Below are 21,271 nucleotides of genomic sequence, written 5' to 3'. Positions count from 1 at the left end.
TTTGCTCTGTCATGGGGTATTGTGTGTAGATTGATGAGAATTATTATTTTTGTTTTAATACATTTTAGAATTAGGCTGTGATGTAACAAAATGTGGAAATTCAAGGGGTCTGAATACTTTCTGAAGGCACTGTACCTTGATGCGTGGGACTATTGGACTTGTTTAAATCATGCATCGAAGTCAATGTGAGGACTATGCAAATATCTCTAATTATCATTCGGGCTAAAGTGTCACGACTTCTGCCGAAGTCGTTGCCTCTCCTTGTTCGGGCGGTGTTCGGCGGTCGACGTCACCGGTCTTCTAGCCATCATCGATCCATTTTTCATTTTCCATTGGTTTTGTCTTGTCTTCCCACACACCTGTTTTCAATCCCATCCATTACCTATTGTGTATTTAACCCTCTGTTTCCCCTCATGTCTTTGTCAGAGATTGTTATTTGTCAAGTGTTGTGTTTATGTGTATAGGTGTGCGACGGGTCATCGTACCCATATTTGTTTTATGTTTTCCTCTGAGTGTTATGGAGCAGATTACTGGGACTATAATTTAAAAACTCCATTCTACACTCTATTTGACTCTCCTGCGCCTGACTTCCCTGCCACTTATACACGCAACTGTGACATAAAGTATGCACCAAAATGAAAACGTATTTTGAAATATCCATTCATTGCCCTTTTGGTGCTTTGGAAATGTTATTGCCTTTGTTTCTTTGAATTTGGCAATTTTCCATGAGCCGTGCCGATGAGATTTTCCCGAGAGTTGTTAATTCATTAAAACGCCAGAGGCTTGACAATAACCTTTAATTTAAATAGATAAACTTATCTCATGAGGATCACCTCACCTTAACCTATTCAATGCCTCACGCACATCTATCAATCTAAATTAGTTTGGAATGCCAAGAACCATATAAATGAAAATAGCATTATGACTGAATGAAAGAGGAGACAGGTTAAAGAAGGATTTTAAGCCTTGAGACAATTGAGACATGGATTGTGTATGTGTGCCATTCAGAGGGTGAATGGGTAAGACAAAAGATTTAAGTGCCTTTGAACGGGGTATGGTAGTAGATGCCAGTCGCATCACTTTGAGTGTGTCAAGAACTGTAACGCTGCTGGGTTTTTCACACTAAACAGTTTCCCGTGTGTATCTAGAATGGTCCACCACCCAAAGGACATCCAACCAACTTGACACAACTGTGGGAAGCATTGGAGTCAACATGCGCCAGCATCCCTGTGGAATACTTTCAAAACCTTATAGAGTCCATGCACTGACAAATTGAGGCAGTTCTGAGGGCGAAAGGGGGTGCAACTCAATATTAGGAAGGTGTTCCTAATGTTTTATACACTCCAGTGTGCTTCTCTATTGATGCCCCTCAACAAAAGAGTGATGCAATTAAGATCCTACATCTGTAGATGTATAAATAGCTATCCTCGAACAGCCTCAATGTTCCTCCCACACACACGACACTAGATCAGAGAGGCAGAGAGCTTTGCATTATCAAGTGAAGATGGGTCAATACTACAATTCCAGCTCAGTTCGGCGAATGGTTTTATGTTGTGTTTGAGAAACCCCTGACAGTGCCCGGGTGCCGGAGATTACCGTGGATGAAATGTCCTCCTGATCCTCCAATATTTACAAAGGCGTGACTCTTCCACATGCCCCGATGAACACAAACGAGCATAAAGGAGCAGCGACTTAAAGAAAAACGGGTGTAACTCAACACGATGCTGGTGGGCTTTCTGTTCTACTTGGAAGGATGTCAGATTAGAGGTCTACGGTGCGTGATCTGGAGTGTCCATGGCTTCGTTATGGATGAGGCTGAATAGGCTTAGACGCATTGCTGAACCTGGATCTGTCAAGGTTCAATTCTTTTTTTATTCCTGCCCGTTATGTAATGGATGGAAATATTCTCAACATTCCATATTTGTGAAGGGACTATAATTCCATCATTCTATAAAAAAAGACAGATTGCATTTTTTGTGTTGAAAGTTGTGCAAGGCAACTTGGTTCTTTCAGCCTTTTGCTGTGAGGTACAATGGGAGAAAACACTCCATATAATGAGATTAAATTCTGAATTTAGAGTTGCACTCTACTAGCTAATTGAGCCATTATAACCCCCTTTGCTAAAGCCTTGGTGGAGTGCCAACTTTTTCCAGAAATCTGGAAATATGTTCAAAGCATTGACAGGACACATTAGAAATTATTCAATTATTGTACGTACTACAGACCAGTGGAGGCTCCTGAGGGAAGGACGGCTTATAATAATGGCTGGACTGGAGTAAATGGAATGGTATCAAACACGTGTTAGATACCATTCCCTTCACTCCATTCTAGCCATTGCACTCCATTCCAGCCATTATTATAGCCCATCCTCCCCTCAGCAGCCTCCACTGTTACAAACAAATGAATGGTAGAGGTGTCCCTACCATTGAGTGCCAGGATTACTGCTATGTACTGCTGGCTGAAGGTGCTGACAGTGAGCAGCATGGCAGGGCTTTGTGTGGTCATGAAGCTGAAAGCCATGTTCTCTCTGGCCCTAGTGCTCTCTCTGTAAACTCTGGACGCCTGGGAGCTCCTGTTCTGCATCACAGAGAAAGGCTCCTGGAAGGTGTAGGTCACCGACGACTCTCTGTCAAATGACACAGACACCTCTGCATGGACACAGAGAGAGAGGACGGATCATTAGGGGAGTCATGCTATTATACACTGAATTCATTAGATCAATTGTTGATCACATTTTATAAGTTGTAGCTGCACTTAGCTGAACCTAATCACCAGTCAGAATTTATAAAAATCACCAACACTCCTGACAAATACACGTTCTGTCAATGTCATCGGACGAAATAGAACGACATGCACCTCCTATAAGAAACAGAACACCCTTTGTTAAGGAAGTGTCTGCTCCATGATAATGGAGGCTTAGATTAGTGTGCATGTGAGAGCCGGATCCTCTCAGACAGACCAGAGACAGCAGAGCAGTCATCTCATCTTCTCCCTCTTTGATGTCTTTTTCAGATGGACTCCAATCTGCACTCTGAATGCCACTGATCTCAACACCTCCACTTTAAGAGCAAAGTGAACACCTCTCAAAACATTCTGTTCTTTTCTCTTCCCCCGTTCTCTTCAAAATTATTCATGGACAAAGACAGATATTGCATAATTATAGCTTTGTCTAAGCACATTCTCAGCGAGTTTTATGTTTTCATAACTAAGTTTCATAACAAGTCATGACTTAGTGGAAAGAGAATGAAAAGCGCTCCACCCACACAAGAGCAGACGGTGGAAATAAAGAAGAATCTACAAAGACAGAACAGGGTTATGATAAGTCAATATTGCTTTCGTTCTTAAACATGATTGAAGGCAAGGATTGCTTAACTGGAAAGAGGCTCAGGAAGTATATCCAGTGCTTCAGAGAAAAACAAGCTATCTCAAAATATGCAAGAATCCCACACATGCGGTGGTCGCTACATCATGCTTTTTGCTTAAAACTGCTCTTTCTAGCCTCGTTTATACCTGTGGCTAACATGTCTGTGTTTACACAGGCAGCCGGATTCAGGTCTTTTTTTCACTAATTAGTATGTTGACCAATCACATCAGATGTTTTCTCATATTTTTTCAGAGATGATCTGATTGCCAAAAGACCAATTAGTGAAAGAAATATCAGAATTGGGCTGCCTGTGTAAACGCATCCAATGTGTCCTTTGTCCTGATCTTATTTACTTTCTGATTGTGCCCACATTGTAACTGTTGCATCAACACATGGTAGTAAAATGTGTCTCTTATCCATACACTGTCTCTGCATTGTGATCAGATATCCTGGTCCCTCCCTCTATGCTAATTACTTGACAGATATTCTTTCAAAATAATATTTATTTATTTTAAGACACATATTGATGCCATAAGTCAATGGCATCAATATGTGTCAATGATTGTATAGAACGGGATGATGATTTAAATGGTTTCACTGTGGAGATCCGTCTACAATTGTAAGATATCCAGATACAATGCATCTGACTACCTCGGTAGGTGTTGAGGAAGATCAGATCACAGTCAGATCTTTAATCATATACACTTGTCAAAAAAATGTGGGCACAATCAGAATGTGGAAAAGATCAGGACAAAGGATGCATGTTAGAACCAAGTATTAACAGGGCTTCTGTTGTAAAGTATGACTGTTCAAAACCTGGCAAGGTAAAAAAAGAGTTTCCACAGGGGAGTGGAGAAGTGTACATATGAGTGTAGTGGTTCACCAAACCCATGGTTCGGTACCTATTGTGGTTTTGTGGTCACGGTTCGGTTTGGTACAGCGGGAAAATGAAATGCCATTCACAATGTTCCTGGCATTGTCTGTTGTTACAGGGTTGTTATGTTGGGCATCTCAAGTTTCCACTCTGATGCTGCGTTTGTAACCATGTGGCAGGTGGAGTGCCAGGTAGCCTTGTGGTTAGAGTGTTGGGCCAGTAACTGATAGGTTGCTGGATCAAATCCCTGAGCTGACAAGGTAAAAAATATATATATAATAATTCTGCTGTTCTGCCCCTGAATGAGGCTGATAACACACTGTTCCTAGGCAGTCATTGTAAATAAGAATTTGTTCTTAACTAATTTACCTAGTTAAGTAAATAAAAAAAGGTGGGAGTGTATTAGTTGTGAAGTTGTAAATACCAGTTAGATGCGTTCATGTGATTTGAACTCGTTGAGAATCGGCTAATGGCCAACAAGCTGCATAAAGTACAGCTATCATGCTAACAAAAAATTATAGAGTTAAAACACAAACAATAATAGATTGCTTTTTATAAATAATGTTTTGCTGTTGCATTTAACTGCGGGAAATGCTGTTCTATAGTCTGTTTCCTTAGTAGGTGACGTCAGAGGTCAGCATGTGGGAGAAGTGGGTGCTCAGGATGATAGATGAGTTTCCCACTAGTAATTACCATTTGGAGGGCCGTTCAAGTGGATTTTTCCCAGTCGTATGTGGTAAATTCCCACTTAGTTAGGAACGCACCATGATACTGCCTCCTTGAGTGCCAGATGCGCAGTTGTGACTCTCATAAAGGGGGCATGTCTGTAGCACGGTACCTTTCCCACTCTGGGGTAATGTGATGGGCTGTCACTGTTAAGTAAGCGCAACACAGGGCGAATTGGCCAATTCATTGAAAACTTTGGCTTTGGCTTGTTTAAATAGCTGGGTTAGCTGGCAACGTCACTAACACAATGGGGCAGAAGTCCGTGAGTTGTTGTGACTCTGGATGGCCAGATGGCTAGCAACAATGACAAGACTGCCATGTGGGGAATCGTGAGTGTCTAGTTTCAGCTAGTTTCATCTTGTTCTTGATACCATGTCTTGTTTGAGGTGTTTTGACTGATTTCATGTAAATGCTAATATGGTTAGCTAGCTAACCAACAAATGTAACGATGTATTTAAGAGACAACAAGTGCTCATTGTGCACATTTATTTATGTTTTCAATAAACATTGAAGACTAAATATTGTTTACATGTTGTCAAGAATCTAAGCCAGCCCCGTATGTTTTGCCCCATATTTGCGCATGTCTTGGTATTTGTTGCTAAACAACAAACCCGTCTATAGAGCGGGTATTAACTGTTTGCTGAAATGGGTGCTAGTGGGAAGGTCGTAACGTGGCTCGAGCACGTTCACGAGGTGCTGAAACCCCTCATTCTCAACCACCATGAATGGTCGCATATCCGTATCTATAAACCAAAGACTACAAAATATAAACACAGCCTACCAATCACTCTCTTTTTTGGCCCGGTCAGAATCAGCTGGCAAGGAATGCTTGAATGCAGAGGGGAGAAGATGTTGTCTTGTTTTTTCTTTGCGTTTCCGTCTTGCTCCGGCTGTATAGGCTATTCTCATTGAGTGTGGCGACATACTGTTAACGTTTAATCCACAACTCTCTGTCCATCATCGTTGTAATCTACTGGGAAGCCAAAATGTTCCCAAATTGTAGATTTAAACAATGCCGGAGGATCGGCCATTGAACCGTTCGGCATGAATATGTGTACTGTTACACCCCTAGCTGTACAGTACCAGTTGCATATGGATGTCATCACTCTATTGTATAATACATGCAGTGTGATGAGGACCTGGAGCATGTTCCAAGTACCAACTGTATTAGATAAATTATTAATAATTTCAAAGTTTAAGCCTATTCTTATGTCTTAATCATTGTGTTTTAAGTGTTTTTCCATTAAATAATTAATCATAGACAATCTCATGAGTGATCCCATTTACATCTAGTTTTTTGGGGGCATATCCTCACAGACCTTCCTTGCAGGAGGGTCCCCCGTAAGCAGACTGGGAACAGTCACAGACGTAGCCGCTGTTCTTCTCGATGCACCTCCCTCTGTTGTGGCAGAGACTGCTGGAGCCGCTGCAGTGGCCGGGGCAGCCCGCACTTACGCCCGGGGTCATCTTAGCCCGCTCCTCCAGGTTAAAGGTCATGCCGTTTATATTCAGAGTTCTGATGCAGCCCATGAAGCCCCTCTGCCTGGCCGCTGTTCCCCCTGGAGGAGGGACCACAGGTTATAATGACTTGATATGGCTTTTACAGTGTTATAACACATTTACAATTAGTATATCATGCATAATATTCCATAGAGTACTATCTGCTGTTCCTCCTAGAGGTGAGACTGCAGGTTATAACTAGTTAATAATGCCTAATAGAATGCTATAACAGATGTATAACTACTCTATATACATAATACAGTCCAGGAAACCCCTCTGCCTGGCTGCTGTTCTCCCTAGAGGAGGAGATGACACGTTATATACATTATAAAACATTTCTAACTAGTCTTTATACATATGAAAGCACCCCACTGATTTACTGCTACCCTTGATTTAATTCCAGTAAGCATCTAAGACATCTCTGGAACTATTCATGTGTGAGAGGCCTCATTAAGACTAACTAGATGCAAATATGGAAGAATATCTATAACGATGAAGTGTTGGGCTGACCTTTCAAGCCATTATGAGCAGAAGAAACTGTATAGCCCCCGAATGACAAATCAAGATTTATGGCCAAATAAAGGTTTAATCTCAGGAAAAGCTCATTGGGAATTTCTTATAGGGAACCCATTCATGTGTGTAATGCCTTGCCATAACCAGAAAGTTGCAGTGAAATAATGATAATGAATATGAAAAAGAATATCTAATAGCATTATAATTCATACCTTGACCTACTGTCAAATTTGAGGACACTGTAAATCCTGAGATTGCAACTGTACCGAGACAATACAGTATATCTCTGGTGGAACTTGAGGAGGAAAGGCCACAATTAAAGGCCTACCAACACACAGCTGGTTGTTGAGACTGAGACTGAGACTGAGACTAAGAGCAGAACAGCCCTATCCACAAACAGCTGGCTGTTGAGACTGAGACTAAGGCTATGAGGACAAGCCAGTCCTACCCACAAACAGTTGGCTGTTGAGCCGGAGGCGGAGGTGTCCATCAGATGAAGCTTCCAGGAAGCGCAAGGGCAGCTGGTCCACCTGCAGAGAGGCCTCCTTCACATTGCGCTCTGCCCTCACATAGTGCCACTGCCTGTCATTCAGGGGCACATGGGACTTGACGGCAAGGACCACCCCCCCGTTTCCCACGTCAAAGGAGAACGTCACCACGGACGGAGCTGAGGGAGCAGAACAGGATGAGAATAGCTGACAGTCAGGTCACAGAGAACTCATTCTTCACATTTTGTACTTCCATTTTCCTGTCAACGGTTTCTCACATTTTCCCTTCAATAGAAGTATATCCGCACAATGAGTTCTGAGAATTTCCTTTCCCACCCCCTGCCACCTCTCCAACCCTCTTTTATGCTCTTTCTCTCTCCAGGCACATGGGTCATTTTCTGCATCTTTTCAAAGCTAAGTTGACAGCTTGATGATATACCGCTGCAATTGTGCTTTATAATACATCTTATAATTTGGATTACATTATGAAGTTTATATCTGGATGGACAGCTTGGACAGCTTTTTGAAGCACATGTCATCCTATATAACTACTGCTGTACACACCTTTTATATTAATATATTGTCCATAATGTCTATACACACCATTATATACGTAAAGTATATTTAAATTACAGACTCAGACATTGCTCAACCAGATATTTCTTAATTCCTTTATTATTTTGGGGGGGATTTGTGTGTATTGTTTTGTATTCTTAGGTATTACTGCACTGTTGGAGCTGGAAACATAAACATAAGCATTTCGCTGCACCTGCGATAACATCTGCAAAATATGTGTACGCGACCAATAAAATTGGATTAGATTTGTGATTTTATGTCACATGTAGTGCTCTCATGAAATTAAGTGCATATTATTTCTGAGCGTGTGTGTGTTTGTGCGTGCGTGCGTGTGTTTGTGCGTGCGTGTGTGTGTGTTTGTGCGTGCGTGCGTGAGTGTGTGTGTTTGTGCATGCGTGCGTGTGTTTGTGCGTGCGTGCATGGCCCACAAACTCACAGCTAAGCTCCACTCTGATGAAGTGCTTGAGGCCCAGGTTCTCCAGAAAGACTCCTGATGGGACGCTGGTCTTGAAGTAGAAGGAAATGTCAGCGCTGAGCTCTGCCTGGAGGGTCGGGAAGTGCAGGTAGGATGACTCCTGGTAGAAGGACGCCGCATTCCACACAGACTCTAGAAAACAGGAAATAGACATTTCTTCTTAGAGGAAAGTCTTGACTCACATAAGAAAGATACAGAGATGAGGATGAATATCTTGGGACTGAGTGGAGCGTTTGAACATACTCAATATTTCATCAGCATTTGGCCTGGGAAAACAAGGATGTTTAAAGGGACCATCTGTAAGATAAAAATTTAACAAAACAGAAGAGTTCACCTACTGTCACCATAACAACGCAGTGGGCCGATTCTGTAGAGCGCCTCAGAGTCTGTTCTGTTGGTGTCTCCAATCACGATCTCACTCACTGGTAAGTGCTCTTTGTAGGAGAGGACTCCTGTGTCATTAGCCCTACAATACAGAGAGGAGAGCATGCTCTATGTGGAAGGAATCAAACAATGATGGAACCCTCGCCTCCCCTGTCGTGACCCACTTAATCTCAATATTTGACACAAGGTAATATACTGAATACTGTACAAATGTGGAAATATAAGATGAGACAAGAAATATAAGATATGCACACAGATTCATAGCTAAATCATTTTGATGGACAGGGCAGTAGATACACAGACAGCTATATTTGCCTTGTTACCATGAGTCTGTGTCGGCATCACAGTTGCAGAAGTAGTTCATGTCCATGCAGTTTTCCTCCAGGCTGCAGGAACACTGCTGAACCCCCGGCAGGAAGCCTCCCCAGTAAGTCCGTCTCTCTCCACCCTGGTCCACCCACCAGGACAGGGGGCTGCCATCTGCACCAACCACAGTATTACAATTAGGTCCACATATAGAGTAGCATAATCTGTACAGCATCTGTTGGCATCCCATGGCATTGTGTCAATGAACCATCAGTGATGCCAGTCAGACAGGCAGGGCTCATTTCCTGGAGCATCTGTAAGTGGCCCTGCTACAGCCATCCGTCAGACAATATGACTCTGCATTAGAGACACTCCAGGCCTGTAGGGAGCAGCCCCTTAGCTCTCAGACTGTACTCTTAAGACAGGAGAGTGGTGGGAGAGTGGGGACTGTATAATAGGAACATTACATTGAGAGTAATTTGATAAGTGTGGGCATGGGGGGTTTGTAATAGTGGTACTGGTCAAGTCACACTGACTGACATTGACAGTGTATGTTGTGGGATAACGGAATACAGTGTACAAAAGTATGTTATCCAATATTCTTCTGCCTTTGGTCATCATGTCAAATTGACATTGTTACTCAATTGAAACAAAGCAGAATAGACCACCGAATACAGAAATGGTTTAGGAATAACAAATTATATGGAAATAAGATGAGTATATACAGTTGAAGTCAGAAGTTTACATACGCCTTAGCCAAATACATTTAAACTCAGTTTTTCATAATTCCTGACATTTAATCCTGGTAAAAAATTCCCTATTTAAGGTCAGTTAGGATCACCAATTTATTTTAAGAATTTGAAATGTCAGAATAATAGTAGAGAGTGATTTATTTCAGCTTTAATTTCTTTCATCACATTCCCAGTGGGTCAGACGTTTACATACACTCATTTAGTATTTGGTAGCATTGCCTTTAAATTGTTTAACTTGGGTCAAATATTTTGGTTAGCCTTCCACAAGCTTCACACAATAAGTTGGGTGAATTTTGGCCCATTCCTCCTGACTGAACTGGTGTAACTGAGTCAGGTTTGTAGGCCTCCTTGCTCGCACACGCTTTTTCAGTTCTGCCCACAAATTTTCTATGGGATTGATGTCAGGGCTTTGTGAATGGCCACTCCAATACCTTGACTTTGTTGTCCTTAAGCCATTTTGCCACAACTTTGGAAGTATGCTTGGGGTCATTGTGTATTTGGAAGACCCATTTGCCACCAAGCTTTAACTTCCTGACTGATGTCTTGAGATGTTGTTTCAATATATCCACATAAATTTCTTTCCTCATGATGCCATCTATTTTGTGAAGTGCACCAGTCCCTCCTGCAGCATAGCACCCCCACAACATGATGCTGCCACCCCCGTGCGTCACAGTTGGGATGGTGTTCTTCGACTTGCAAGCCTCCCCCTTTTTCCTCCAAACATAACGATGGTCATTATGGCCAAACAGTTCTATATTTGTTTCATCAGACCAGAGGACATTTCTCCAAAAAGTACGATCTTTGTCCGCATGTGCAGTTGCAAACCGTAGTCTGGCTTTTATGGCGGTTTTGGAGCAGTGGCTTCTTCCTTGCTGAGCGGACTTTCAGGTTATGTCGATGAGGACTCGTTTTACTGTGGATATAGATACTTTTGTACCTGTTTCCTCCAGCATCTTCACAAGGTCCTTTGCTGTTGTTCTGGGATTGATTTGCACTTTTCGCACAAAAGTACGTTCATCTCTAGACAGAACGCGTCTCCTTCCTGAGCGGTATGACGGCTGCGTGGTCCCATGGTGTTTATACTTGCATACTATTGTTTGTACAGATTAATGTGGTACCTTCAGGCGTTTAGAGATTGTTCCCAAGGATGAACCAGATTTCTGGAGGTCGACAATTGTTTTTCTGAGGTCTTGGCTGATTTCTTTTGATTTTCCCATGATGTCAAGCAAAGAGGCACTGAGTTTGAAGGTAGGACCTTGAAATACATCCACAGGTACACCTCCAATTGACTCAAATGATATACATTTGCCTATTAGAAGCTTCTAAAGCCATGACATAATTTTCTGGAATTGTCCAAGCTGTTTAAAGGCACAGTCAACTTAGAGTATGTAAACTTCTGACCCACTTGGAATTGTGATACAGTGAATTATAAGTGAAATAATCTGTCTGTAAACAATTGTTGGAAAAATGACTTGTGTCATTAACCGACTTGCCAAAACTATAATTTGTTAACAAGAAATTTGTGGAGTGGTTGAAAAACGAGTTTTAATGACTCCAACCTAAGTGTATGTAAACTTCCGACTTCAACTGTACTATAATTTATGAGTTTGGAGTGGTGGTAATTCTACACCAGAGGACTTGCAAGCCTCCCCCTTTTTCCTCCAAACATAACGATGGTCATTATGGCCAAACAGTTCTATATTTGTTTCATCAGACCAGAGGACATTTCTCCAAAAAGTACGATCTTTGTCCGCATGTGCAGTTGCAAACCGTGGTCTGGCTTTTATGGCGGTTTTGGAGCAGTGGCTTCTTCCTTGCTGAGCGGACTTTCAGGTTATGTCGATGAGGACTCGTTTTACTGTGGATATAGATACTTTTGTACCTGTTTCCTCCAGCATCTTCACAAGGTCCTTTGCTGTTGTTCTGGGATTGATTTGCACTTTTCGCACAAAAGTACGTTCATCTCTAGACAGAACGCGTCTCCTTCCTGAGCGGTATGACGGCTGCGTGGTCCCATGGTGTTTATACTTGCATACTATTGTTTGTACAGATTAATGTGGTACCTTCAGGCGTTTAGAGATTGTTCCCAAGGATGAACCAGATTTCTGGAGGTCGACAATTGTTTTTCTGAGGTCTTGGCTGATTTCTTTTGATTTTCCCATGATGTCAAGCAAAGAGGCACTGAGTTTGAAGGTAGGACCTTGAAATACATCCACAGGTACACCTCCAATTGACTCAAATGATATACATTTGCCTATTAGAAGCTTCTAAAGCCATGACATAATTTTCTGGAATTGTCCAAGCTGTTTAAAGGCACAGTCAACTTAGAGTATGTAAACTTCTGACCCACTTGGAATTGTGATACAGTGAATTATAAGTGAAATAATCTGTCTGTAAACAATTGTTGGAAAAATGACTTGTGTCATTAACCGACTTGCCAAAACTATAATTTGTTAACAAGAAATTTGTGGAGTGGTTGAAAAACGAGTTTTAATGACTCCAACCTAAGTGTATGTAAACTTCCGACTTCAACTGTACTATAATTTATGAGTTTGGAGTGGTGGTAATTCTACACCAGAGGATTTCCCCATATTCGTGCATTGATGCTAAAATTATGTTTGATATAGAAGGTAGCAGGTAGACTAGTGGTTAGAGCGTTGGGCCAGTAACCGGAAGGTTGCTGGATCGAATCCCTGAGCTGACAAGGAAAACGTCTATAGTTCTCTCCCTGAACAAGGCAGTTAACCCACTGCTCCCTGGTAGGCTGTCATTGTGCATCAAGATTCTTTCAAAAAAGTTCAACCATCATGATGAATCGCAATAAATCAGTTGTTTGCTTTCCATTAGTGTCAGATATAGTTTGAGGATATAATTATGGTTTTGGCGAGTCTGGGATAAGAGCTAGGTTAATAATTCAACAAAATGCAGGGCATACACTTCCATAGATCAGCTTAACGGAAGTGGTGTCCGTGTCTTGTTTTCCAGTTAAATCAAAGTAATCACGAGGAAATTGGTTTCCAAACGTGCTCAAACAAAAGGGGAGATCTGATTAAATCTATATTTCCGTATAGGGATATGAGCTACCGTCTCAAGGAGTTAGGAAGAACTTATTTATCAAGACCCTTCCAGAGAATAAATTACTTGGAATTTTCAATGACAGGAAAGACAAGGTGATGCTTTCATCTAGATAAATGGTGAGGGTAAATGTTTCCTGTTACTCAAATATGATGTTATGTAAGATCTTCCTGTCATTATCGTGAAAAGGTGAGCAATATAAAGTTTCCCTTTTTCATGCAGATGAAACATGTACATATGAAGTAGAAGTTATCATGTTATGATAATCCGCTTTTTACAAATCCCTTCTTGTTTGCTTCGGTTCAACCTCTTTTAGTTTTACACATTATGCAGCTTATATTTAGCATATGGATCTATTTCTGTCTCTGGGAAATGAAGTGTAGGCCTGGCCATAATGATAACCTTTTTGTAAAGCTTCTTATGATGTAGCATGAAAAAAGCCATATTTTACACAGCAGAATAGAAAGTGCATCACTAGCTAGGTTTCCATCCAATTGGCGACAGATTTTCATGCAAATATTCTAGAATCTGCATTAAAAAAAGATTAACATTTCCCACCAGAGCTATGTATCCACTAAACAGACTTTTTGAGGATAAAAAACAGTGTGTGATGACGTAGTCAAGACGAAATGTACATTTTCGCAACGCGCGCACAAGTTTTCATGTACTGAAATAAAACCGAAGGTTCAATGCGTTTCCATTGCATTTTCAACTTTACCGACAGTTTTGTCACAAAAACTGTTGCATTAAATGGCAAATGTGCCTACTCTGGTCTTGGTACCTGCGCTCTAGCCAACAGCTCGCAGATACAGTGCGGGTAGGCTGTGAGGGTAGGCTAGTCTACATGATGAGATTATTATGGATAAGAGCGAGAGCAGTCAAGCATCGATCATCATGTCACCAGAATAAGACCTGCGATATTTATTGGAAAGCAGCATCAAGCTCATCACCGTGCACTTTCACCACCCTGTGAAATTTATCATAACTTATTTTATCTGTAGCCTAATAAACTGAATGGTTTCCAGAGTCGTAGTGGTAGGACCACACACCATATCATCGCATGACTCCTAATTCACTTCGATATGATGGTTATTATATCAATATTTGTGCATTAAAGGCGTTTCCTGCATTATACATTTTACCGACACAAAAAGATCCCAACACGTTGAATGAACAAATGCTCTGTCTGCATTTATAAAATTACACCGAATCTTCCTGTTTCCATTATAGCTGTAATGATTTTTTTTTGTACTTTATGACTTTACTTGCATAAAAAACTGGATGGAAACATGGTTACATTGGTAATATAAGGAGCATCTTTTGTTTGCAAGTCCAATTACAGTGAGCTGTGTTTTTAAATCTCTTCTTTTTTAGACAACAACGGTTTCTGAAGCATTCAAGTAAACAATGAAAACAATTATGTTTCGTTTCATATCTACTGGGCCTGAAAATAAAAGTATTTTCTTCCTTTAATGATCTTGTTGTTTGGGCATAATAAAGTTGTTTATTGTCTGCGGTGACATTGTATTCACCTCATAGAGATCTGACTCCATACATTTTTCATAAATGATTAACCTATAGTTGGGTTCTCCCCAAGCGATGAGAAAACTGAGGGAATAAAGGGGTCTCACTAGCTAGATGAATTCTTCAACTCCCCGTGCGACGGCACACAAACAATGTTCAATAGAACTTCTACAGCTGGGAATAGACAAACTCTACATGGACAAACAATGGGTATTAAATGGGTTGTGCTTCGGTTGCCTGCTAAGTGAAATGTGCTAAATATCTGTAACTGAACTGTTTTGAGGAGATAAAGTTCCAGTCATGTTACAAGCCAATACTGGAAATGCTCACCCCAAGTGTTAAAGAGGCGGGACTTCCTGCAGCTGTATACTACTTCCTGTTGACACTGCTCTGACCCGGCCACGAGGGCCATCAGTTGTTCAGGTGAGGCGCTGTAGTTGAACTTCATAACGTAGGGCTTTTGGAGAGTAGAACCCTGGACCCTGACTGGATCTGTGCTGTTGTGGGCCACCACTGTCCACACCTTGTCCTCTACACACACAATATGGAGCAAATAAACAGGTTTTAGTTTAGTTTATTTTGACACTTTTAAAAACAGATGTAAAAAGGCACATGCATAAATAGAATAATTGAGGATGAGGAGTGATTTGAATATGATGTATGATTATTCATGATCCTGTACCAAACTGGGAGGTATTTACATATCTGACAGTCCCCCTAATTACCAGTCAGTCTCTGTCAACCTCGCTAGAGTGCATTCTGATTTTACAGATATGAAACGGTCTAATGTGGCTGCTTCCCAAATAAAGGGATAAAGGGAAAAGAAAAATGCATTTAATCCAGAATGTACCTATCTTAAATAAAGCCCATGAAGATCAATTAAATAGACTGAGATTGATCTGAATTATCATAATATTGTTGGATTATGATCGATGGCAATCCGATCTAAAGTATAATTCTGGCTGAAAATCTAGATTAGTCTGACAACAAGATCATAAAGGCCATCAGTCTAAATGTCTATGTAGGGTTGAGGGCCAGGATGGCAGCTCACCTGTCATGTTGCAGTAGACCTGTGTCGCCCCCAGAGGTCCACTGCCATCTGGATCAATGGAGAAGTAGCCTGAGGAGCTGCCAGTCAGCCTGTAGGCCTCACATGATGCCTCATAGATGGCTACAGAGGAACACACATGGGAGTAGAGAATGAAAATACAATTTGAGTAGGGTAAATGTAATAAAATATACAGGCTGTTACAAAAAGAAAAATGCTTGCAGAAATTGTTTTATTATGGGGATGTGTATATTTTTATTTGTTTCCATTTAAAATGTGATGGTGGCCTAGCAATAACTAAAGTGTCTCGTATTTCATCAAACACTCTCTAAGTATGCAAAACAATCTATGGCTAAACCTTAAAACAACATATTAGATATGGAAATAGTGAGACTAGATTGTTTATTTACACAGTGAAACAGAATGGGAATAGTGGTCAACCCTGTCGCATATACAGTGGGGCAAAAAAGTATTTAGTCAGCCACCAATTGTGCAAGTTCTCCCACTTAAAAAGATGAGAGAGGCCTGTAATTTTCATCATAGGTACACTTCAACTATGACAGACAAAATGAGAAAAAAAAAGTATTTGGTATTTTACACCTACAAACAAGCAAGATTTCTGGCTCTCACAGACCTGTAACTTCTTCTTTAAGAGGCTCTTCTGTCCTCCACTCGTTACCTGTATTAATGGCACCTGTTTGAACTTGTTATCAGTATAAAAGACACTTGTCCACAACCTCAAACAGTCACACTCCAAACTCCACTATGGCCAAGACCAAAGAGCTGTCAAAGGACACCAGAAACAAAATTGTAGACCTGCACCAGGCTGGGAAGACTGAATCTGCAATAGGTAAGCAGCTTGGTTTGAAGAAATCAACTGTGGGAGCAATTATTAGGAAATGGAAGATATACAAGACCACTGATAATCTTCCTCGATCTGGGGCTCCACGCAAGATCTCACACCGTGGGGTCAAAATGATCACAAGAACGGTGAGCAAAAATCCCAGAACCACACGGGGGGACCTAGTGAATGACCTGCAGAGAGCTGGGACCAAAGTAACAAAGCCTACCATCAGTAACACACTACGCCGCCAGGGACTCAAATCCTGCAGTGCCAGACGTGTCCCCCTGCTTAAGCCAGTATATGTCCAGGCCCGTCTGAAGTTTACTAGAGAGCATTTGGATGATCCAGAAGAAGATTGGGAGAATGTCATTTGGTCAGATGAAACCAAAATATAACTTTTTGGTAAAAACTCAACTCGTCGTGTTTGGAGGACAAAGAATGCTGAGTTGCATCCAAAGAACACCATACCTACTGTGAAGCATGGAGGTGGAAACATCATGCTTTGGGGCTGTTTTTCTGCAAAGGGACCAGGACGACTGATCCGTGTAAAGTACAGAATGAATGGGGCCATGTATCGTGAGATTTTGAGTGAAAACCTCCTTCCATCAGCAAGGGCATTGAAGATGAAACATGGCTGGGTCTTTCAGCATGACAATGATCCCAAACACACCGCCCGGGCAACGAAGGAGTGGCTTCGTAAGAAGCATTTCAAGGTCCTGGAGTGGCCTAGCCAGTCTCCAGATCTCAACCCCATAGAAAATCTTTGGAGGGAGTTGAAAGTCCGTGTTGCCCAGCAACAGCCCCAAAACATCACTGCTCTAGAGGAGATCTGCATGGAGGAATGGGCCAAAATACCAGCAACAGTGTGTGAAAACCTTGTGAAGACTTACAGAAAACGTTTGACCTCTGTCATTGCCAACAAAGGGTATATAACGAAGTATTGAGATAAACTTTTGTTATTGACCAAATACTTATTTTCCACCATAATTTGCAAATAAATTCATTAAAAATCCTACAATGTGATTTTCTGGATTTCTTTTTCTCATTTTGTCTGTCATAGTTGAAGTGTACCTATGATGAAAATTACAGGCCTCTCTCATCTTTTTAAGTGGGAGAACTTGCACAATTGGTGGCTGACTAAATACTTTTTTGCCCCACTGTAAACTCAGCAAAAAAAGAAAGTCCTCTCACTGTCAACTGCATTGATTTTCAGAAAACTTAACATGTGTAAATATTTGTATGACATAACAAGATTCAACAACTGAGACATAAACTGAACAAGTTCCACAGACATGTGACTAACAGAAATGGAATAATGTGTCCCTGAACAAAGGGGGGGTCAAAATCAAAAGTAACAGTAACAGTCAGTATCTGGTGTGGCCACCAGATGCATTACGTACTGCAGTGCATCTCCTCCTCATGGACTGCACCAGATTTGCCAGTTCTTGCTGTGAGATGTTACCCCACTCTTCCACCAAGGCACCTGCAAGTTCCCAGACATTTCTGGGGGGAATGGCCCTAGCCCTCACCCTCCGATCCAACAGGTCCCAGACGTGCTCAATGGGATTGAGATCCGGGCTCAATGGGATTGAGATCCGGACTCTTCGCTGGCCATGGCAGAACGCTGACATTCCTGTCTTGCAGGAAATCACGCACAGAACGAGCAGTATGGCTGGTGGCATTGTCATGCTGGAGGGTCATGTCAGGATGAGCCTGCAGGAAGGGTACCACATGAGGGAAGAGGATGTCTTCCATGTAACGCACAGTGTTGAGATTGCCTGCAATGACAACAAGCTCAGTCCGATGATGCTGTGACACACCGCCCCAGACCATGACGGACCCTCCACTTCCAGAGTTCCACTCCGCTCCAGAGTACAGGCCTTGGTGTAACGCTCATTCCTTCGACGATAAACGCGATTCCGACCGCCACCCAAGGTGAGACAAAACCGCGACTCATCAGTGAAGAGCACTTTTTTACCAGACCTGTCTGGTCCAGCGACGTTGTTTCCAGTGATGTCTGTTGAGGACCTGCCTTACAACAGGCCTACAAGCCCCCAGTCCAGCCTCTCTCAGCCTATTGCGGACAGTCTGAGCACTGATGGAGGGAGAGTGCGTTCCTGGTGTAACTCGGGCAGTTGTTGTTGCCATCCTGTACCTGTCCCGCAGGTGTGATATTCGGATGTACCGATCCTGTGCAGGTGTTGCTACACGTGGTCTGCCACTGCAAAATCAGCTGTTCGTCTTGTCTCCCTGTAGCGCTGTCTTAGGCGTCTCACAGTATGGACATTGCAATTTATTGCCCTGGCCACATCTGCAGTCCTCATGCCTCCTTGTAGCATGCCTAAGGCACATTCACGCAGATTAGCAGGGACCCTGGGCATCTTTCTTTTCGTGATTTTCAGAGTCAGTAGAAAAGCCTCTTTAGTGTCCTAAGTTTTCATAACTGTGACCTTAATTGCCTACCGTCTGTAAGCTGTTAGTGTCTTAACAACCGTTGTTCATTGAACAAGCATGTGAAACAGTGTTTAAACCCTTTACAATGAAGATCTGTGAAGTTATTTGGATTTTTAGAAATTATCTTTGAAAGACAGGGTCCTGAAAAAGGGACGTTTATTTTTTTGCTGAGTAGTATACACTATATATACAAAAGTATGTGAACAACCCTTCAAATTAGTGGATTCGGCTATTTCAACCTCACTCGTTGCTGACAGGTGTAGAAAGTCGAGCACACAACCATGCAATCTCCATAGACATAGATTGGCAGTAGAATAGCCGTACTGAAGAGCCTAGTGACTTTGATAGGATGCCAGCTTTCCAACAAGTCAGTTCTGCCCTGCTAGAGCTGCCCCAGTCAACTGTAAGTGGTGTTATTGTGAAGTGGAAACGTCTAGGAGCAACAACGGCTCAACCGCGAAGTGGTAGACCTCACAAGCTCACAAAACGGGACCAAGGAGTGCTGAAGGGCGTAGCGGGTAAAAATATTCTGTCCTCGGTTGCAACACTCACTACCAAGTTCAAAGCTTCCTCTGGAAGTAACGTCAGCACAATAACTGTTCTTTGGGAGATTCATGAAATGAATTTCCAATGTCGAGCAGTCGCACACAAGCCTAAGATCCCCATGCGCAATGCCAAGCGTCGGCTGGAATTGTGTAAAGCTCATGCCATTGGACTCTGGAGCAATTGAAATGCTTTCTCTGAAGTGACGAATCATGTTTCACCATCTGGCAGTCCGAGGGAAGAATTTAGGTTTGGCGGATGCCAGGAGAACGCTACCAACCCCAATGCATAGTGCCAATTTTAAAGTTTGGTGGAGGAGGATTAATGGTCTGGGGCTGTTTTTCATGGTTCGGGCTAGGCCCCTTAGTTCCAGTGAAGGGAAATCTTAATGCTACAGCATACAATGACATTCTAGATTATTCTGTGCTTCCAACTTTGTGGCAACAGTTTGGGGAAGGCCCTTTCCTGCTTCAGCATGACAATGTCCCCAGTGCACAGAGCACTGACCTCAACTCATCGAACACCTTTGGGATGAATTGGAACGCAGACTGCCCGACATCACTAATGCTCTTGTGGATGAATAGCAAGTCCCCGCAGCAATGTTCCAACATCTAGTGGAAAGCCTTCCCAGAGGAATGGAGGCTGTTATAGCAGCAAAGGTGACCCCAACTCCATATTAATGCCCATGATTTTGGAATTAGATGTTTTGACAAGCAGGTGTCCACATACTTTTGGTCATCTAGTGTATTTACACAATAAAACACAATGGGTACAGAGGTCAGCCCAGTCATGTCCCATACAGCCGGAGAGCAGGCAGGGACTCACAGTTGTGGCATGTGGCTCCAGTGTATCCTGTTCCAGAGCAGTCACAGTAGAAGGTGTTCCAGGACTGGGAACACTGCCCTCCATGTTCACAGAAGTTTGGCAGACATCTGGAGAGACAGGGAAGATCAGACAGTGGGAAGGAATCCAAGTAACCTGGTACTAGAGAGGCAATGTCATGGAGACAGCAATGCTAAAACAATGTGGTTGTTCCTACTCTCTGACTGAACTGAACTAGCTGGAGATAATGGTTTTGATGACAGTGTTTTGATATTTGTGACATCTTCTTATTAACAACAAAACGACTAAGACTTAAAATTTTATTTATTCCAGACACAGTCTAATTTCACAGGGAGCGGTTTAAAGACGAGCATCTGCATACAAAACTCTCCAGTGACAATAGATTTAGCAAACAGAATATTGAGTTTAGATTTTCATAACAATTTTGTTATTGTTGATTTTTGTGTGGGGCTCAAATTCAAGTAAAGCAGGTGTTTGTGCAGGCAGTTGTTTGTAAACATGCATAGCTATGGCAGGTGCAAGCAACCCAACCCAACCCCACTCTCCTCACCCCTCTCCCTCTCTACCATGACATTTCTGCAAATCGTCTGAGGTCTCTGTAAATGTTAACAATATGCAGAAAAAGTACCAGTGAAACTGGCTATGGAAAGACACTGATTAATAGTGCCTTCCTCATGCCTATGTACCTTCTAAAATTACCTGCCTTTTAAGCTTGCATATATTAGTTAATTCCGCTTCAATTGTGAAACCTGTCCCAGGGGAGCTCTGGTTTAGTGGGGGTTGTACATACAACACAGCTATTACAATACCCATTTACCTATTTAGCACTACAAAAGGAGTCAACTGTTCTCCGAAAAATGTTCAGGTGATGGTTTAATTATTGCTGTGCTATTTTTATTCATGCACACAGAAAAGGCTTTCGTGGACCATAAAATTATGCTGCTCAACTTGCAGAACTGTTCCTCTGCAATAAACCGGACAA

General features: G+C 42.1%; 1 protein-coding gene across 1 annotated transcript in view; it reads right to left on the bottom strand.

Annotated features, from left to right (window-relative positions):
• LOC139546790 (contactin-associated protein-like 5) overlaps positions 1-21,271 on the bottom strand; it is a 126,283-nt gene that overhangs the window by 6,859 nt on the left and 98,153 nt on the right. The window contains exons 11-19 of the mRNA XM_071355572.1: positions 20,272-20,378; positions 15,609-15,728; positions 14,888-15,088; positions 9,224-9,380; positions 8,855-8,982; positions 8,478-8,648; positions 7,426-7,644; positions 6,284-6,523; positions 2,424-2,648 (exon numbers count right to left, since the gene is read on the bottom strand). Coding sequence (XP_071211673.1) covers positions 2,424-2,648; positions 6,284-6,523; positions 7,426-7,644; positions 8,478-8,648; positions 8,855-8,982; positions 9,224-9,380; positions 14,888-15,088; positions 15,609-15,728; positions 20,272-20,378 — 1,568 coding nt within the window. The remainder of the gene's footprint in view (positions 1-2,423; positions 2,649-6,283; positions 6,524-7,425; positions 7,645-8,477; positions 8,649-8,854; positions 8,983-9,223; positions 9,381-14,887; positions 15,089-15,608; positions 15,729-20,271; positions 20,379-21,271) is intronic.

This window comes from Salvelinus alpinus, chromosome 20, assembly GCF_045679555.1.
Source record: "Salvelinus alpinus chromosome 20, SLU_Salpinus.1, whole genome shotgun sequence".
Lineage (NCBI taxonomy): Eukaryota > Metazoa > Chordata > Actinopteri > Salmoniformes > Salmonidae > Salvelinus > Salvelinus alpinus.
The sequence above is the reverse complement of the archived record's forward strand: the minus strand, read 5'-3'. Positions and strand labels throughout refer to the sequence as shown.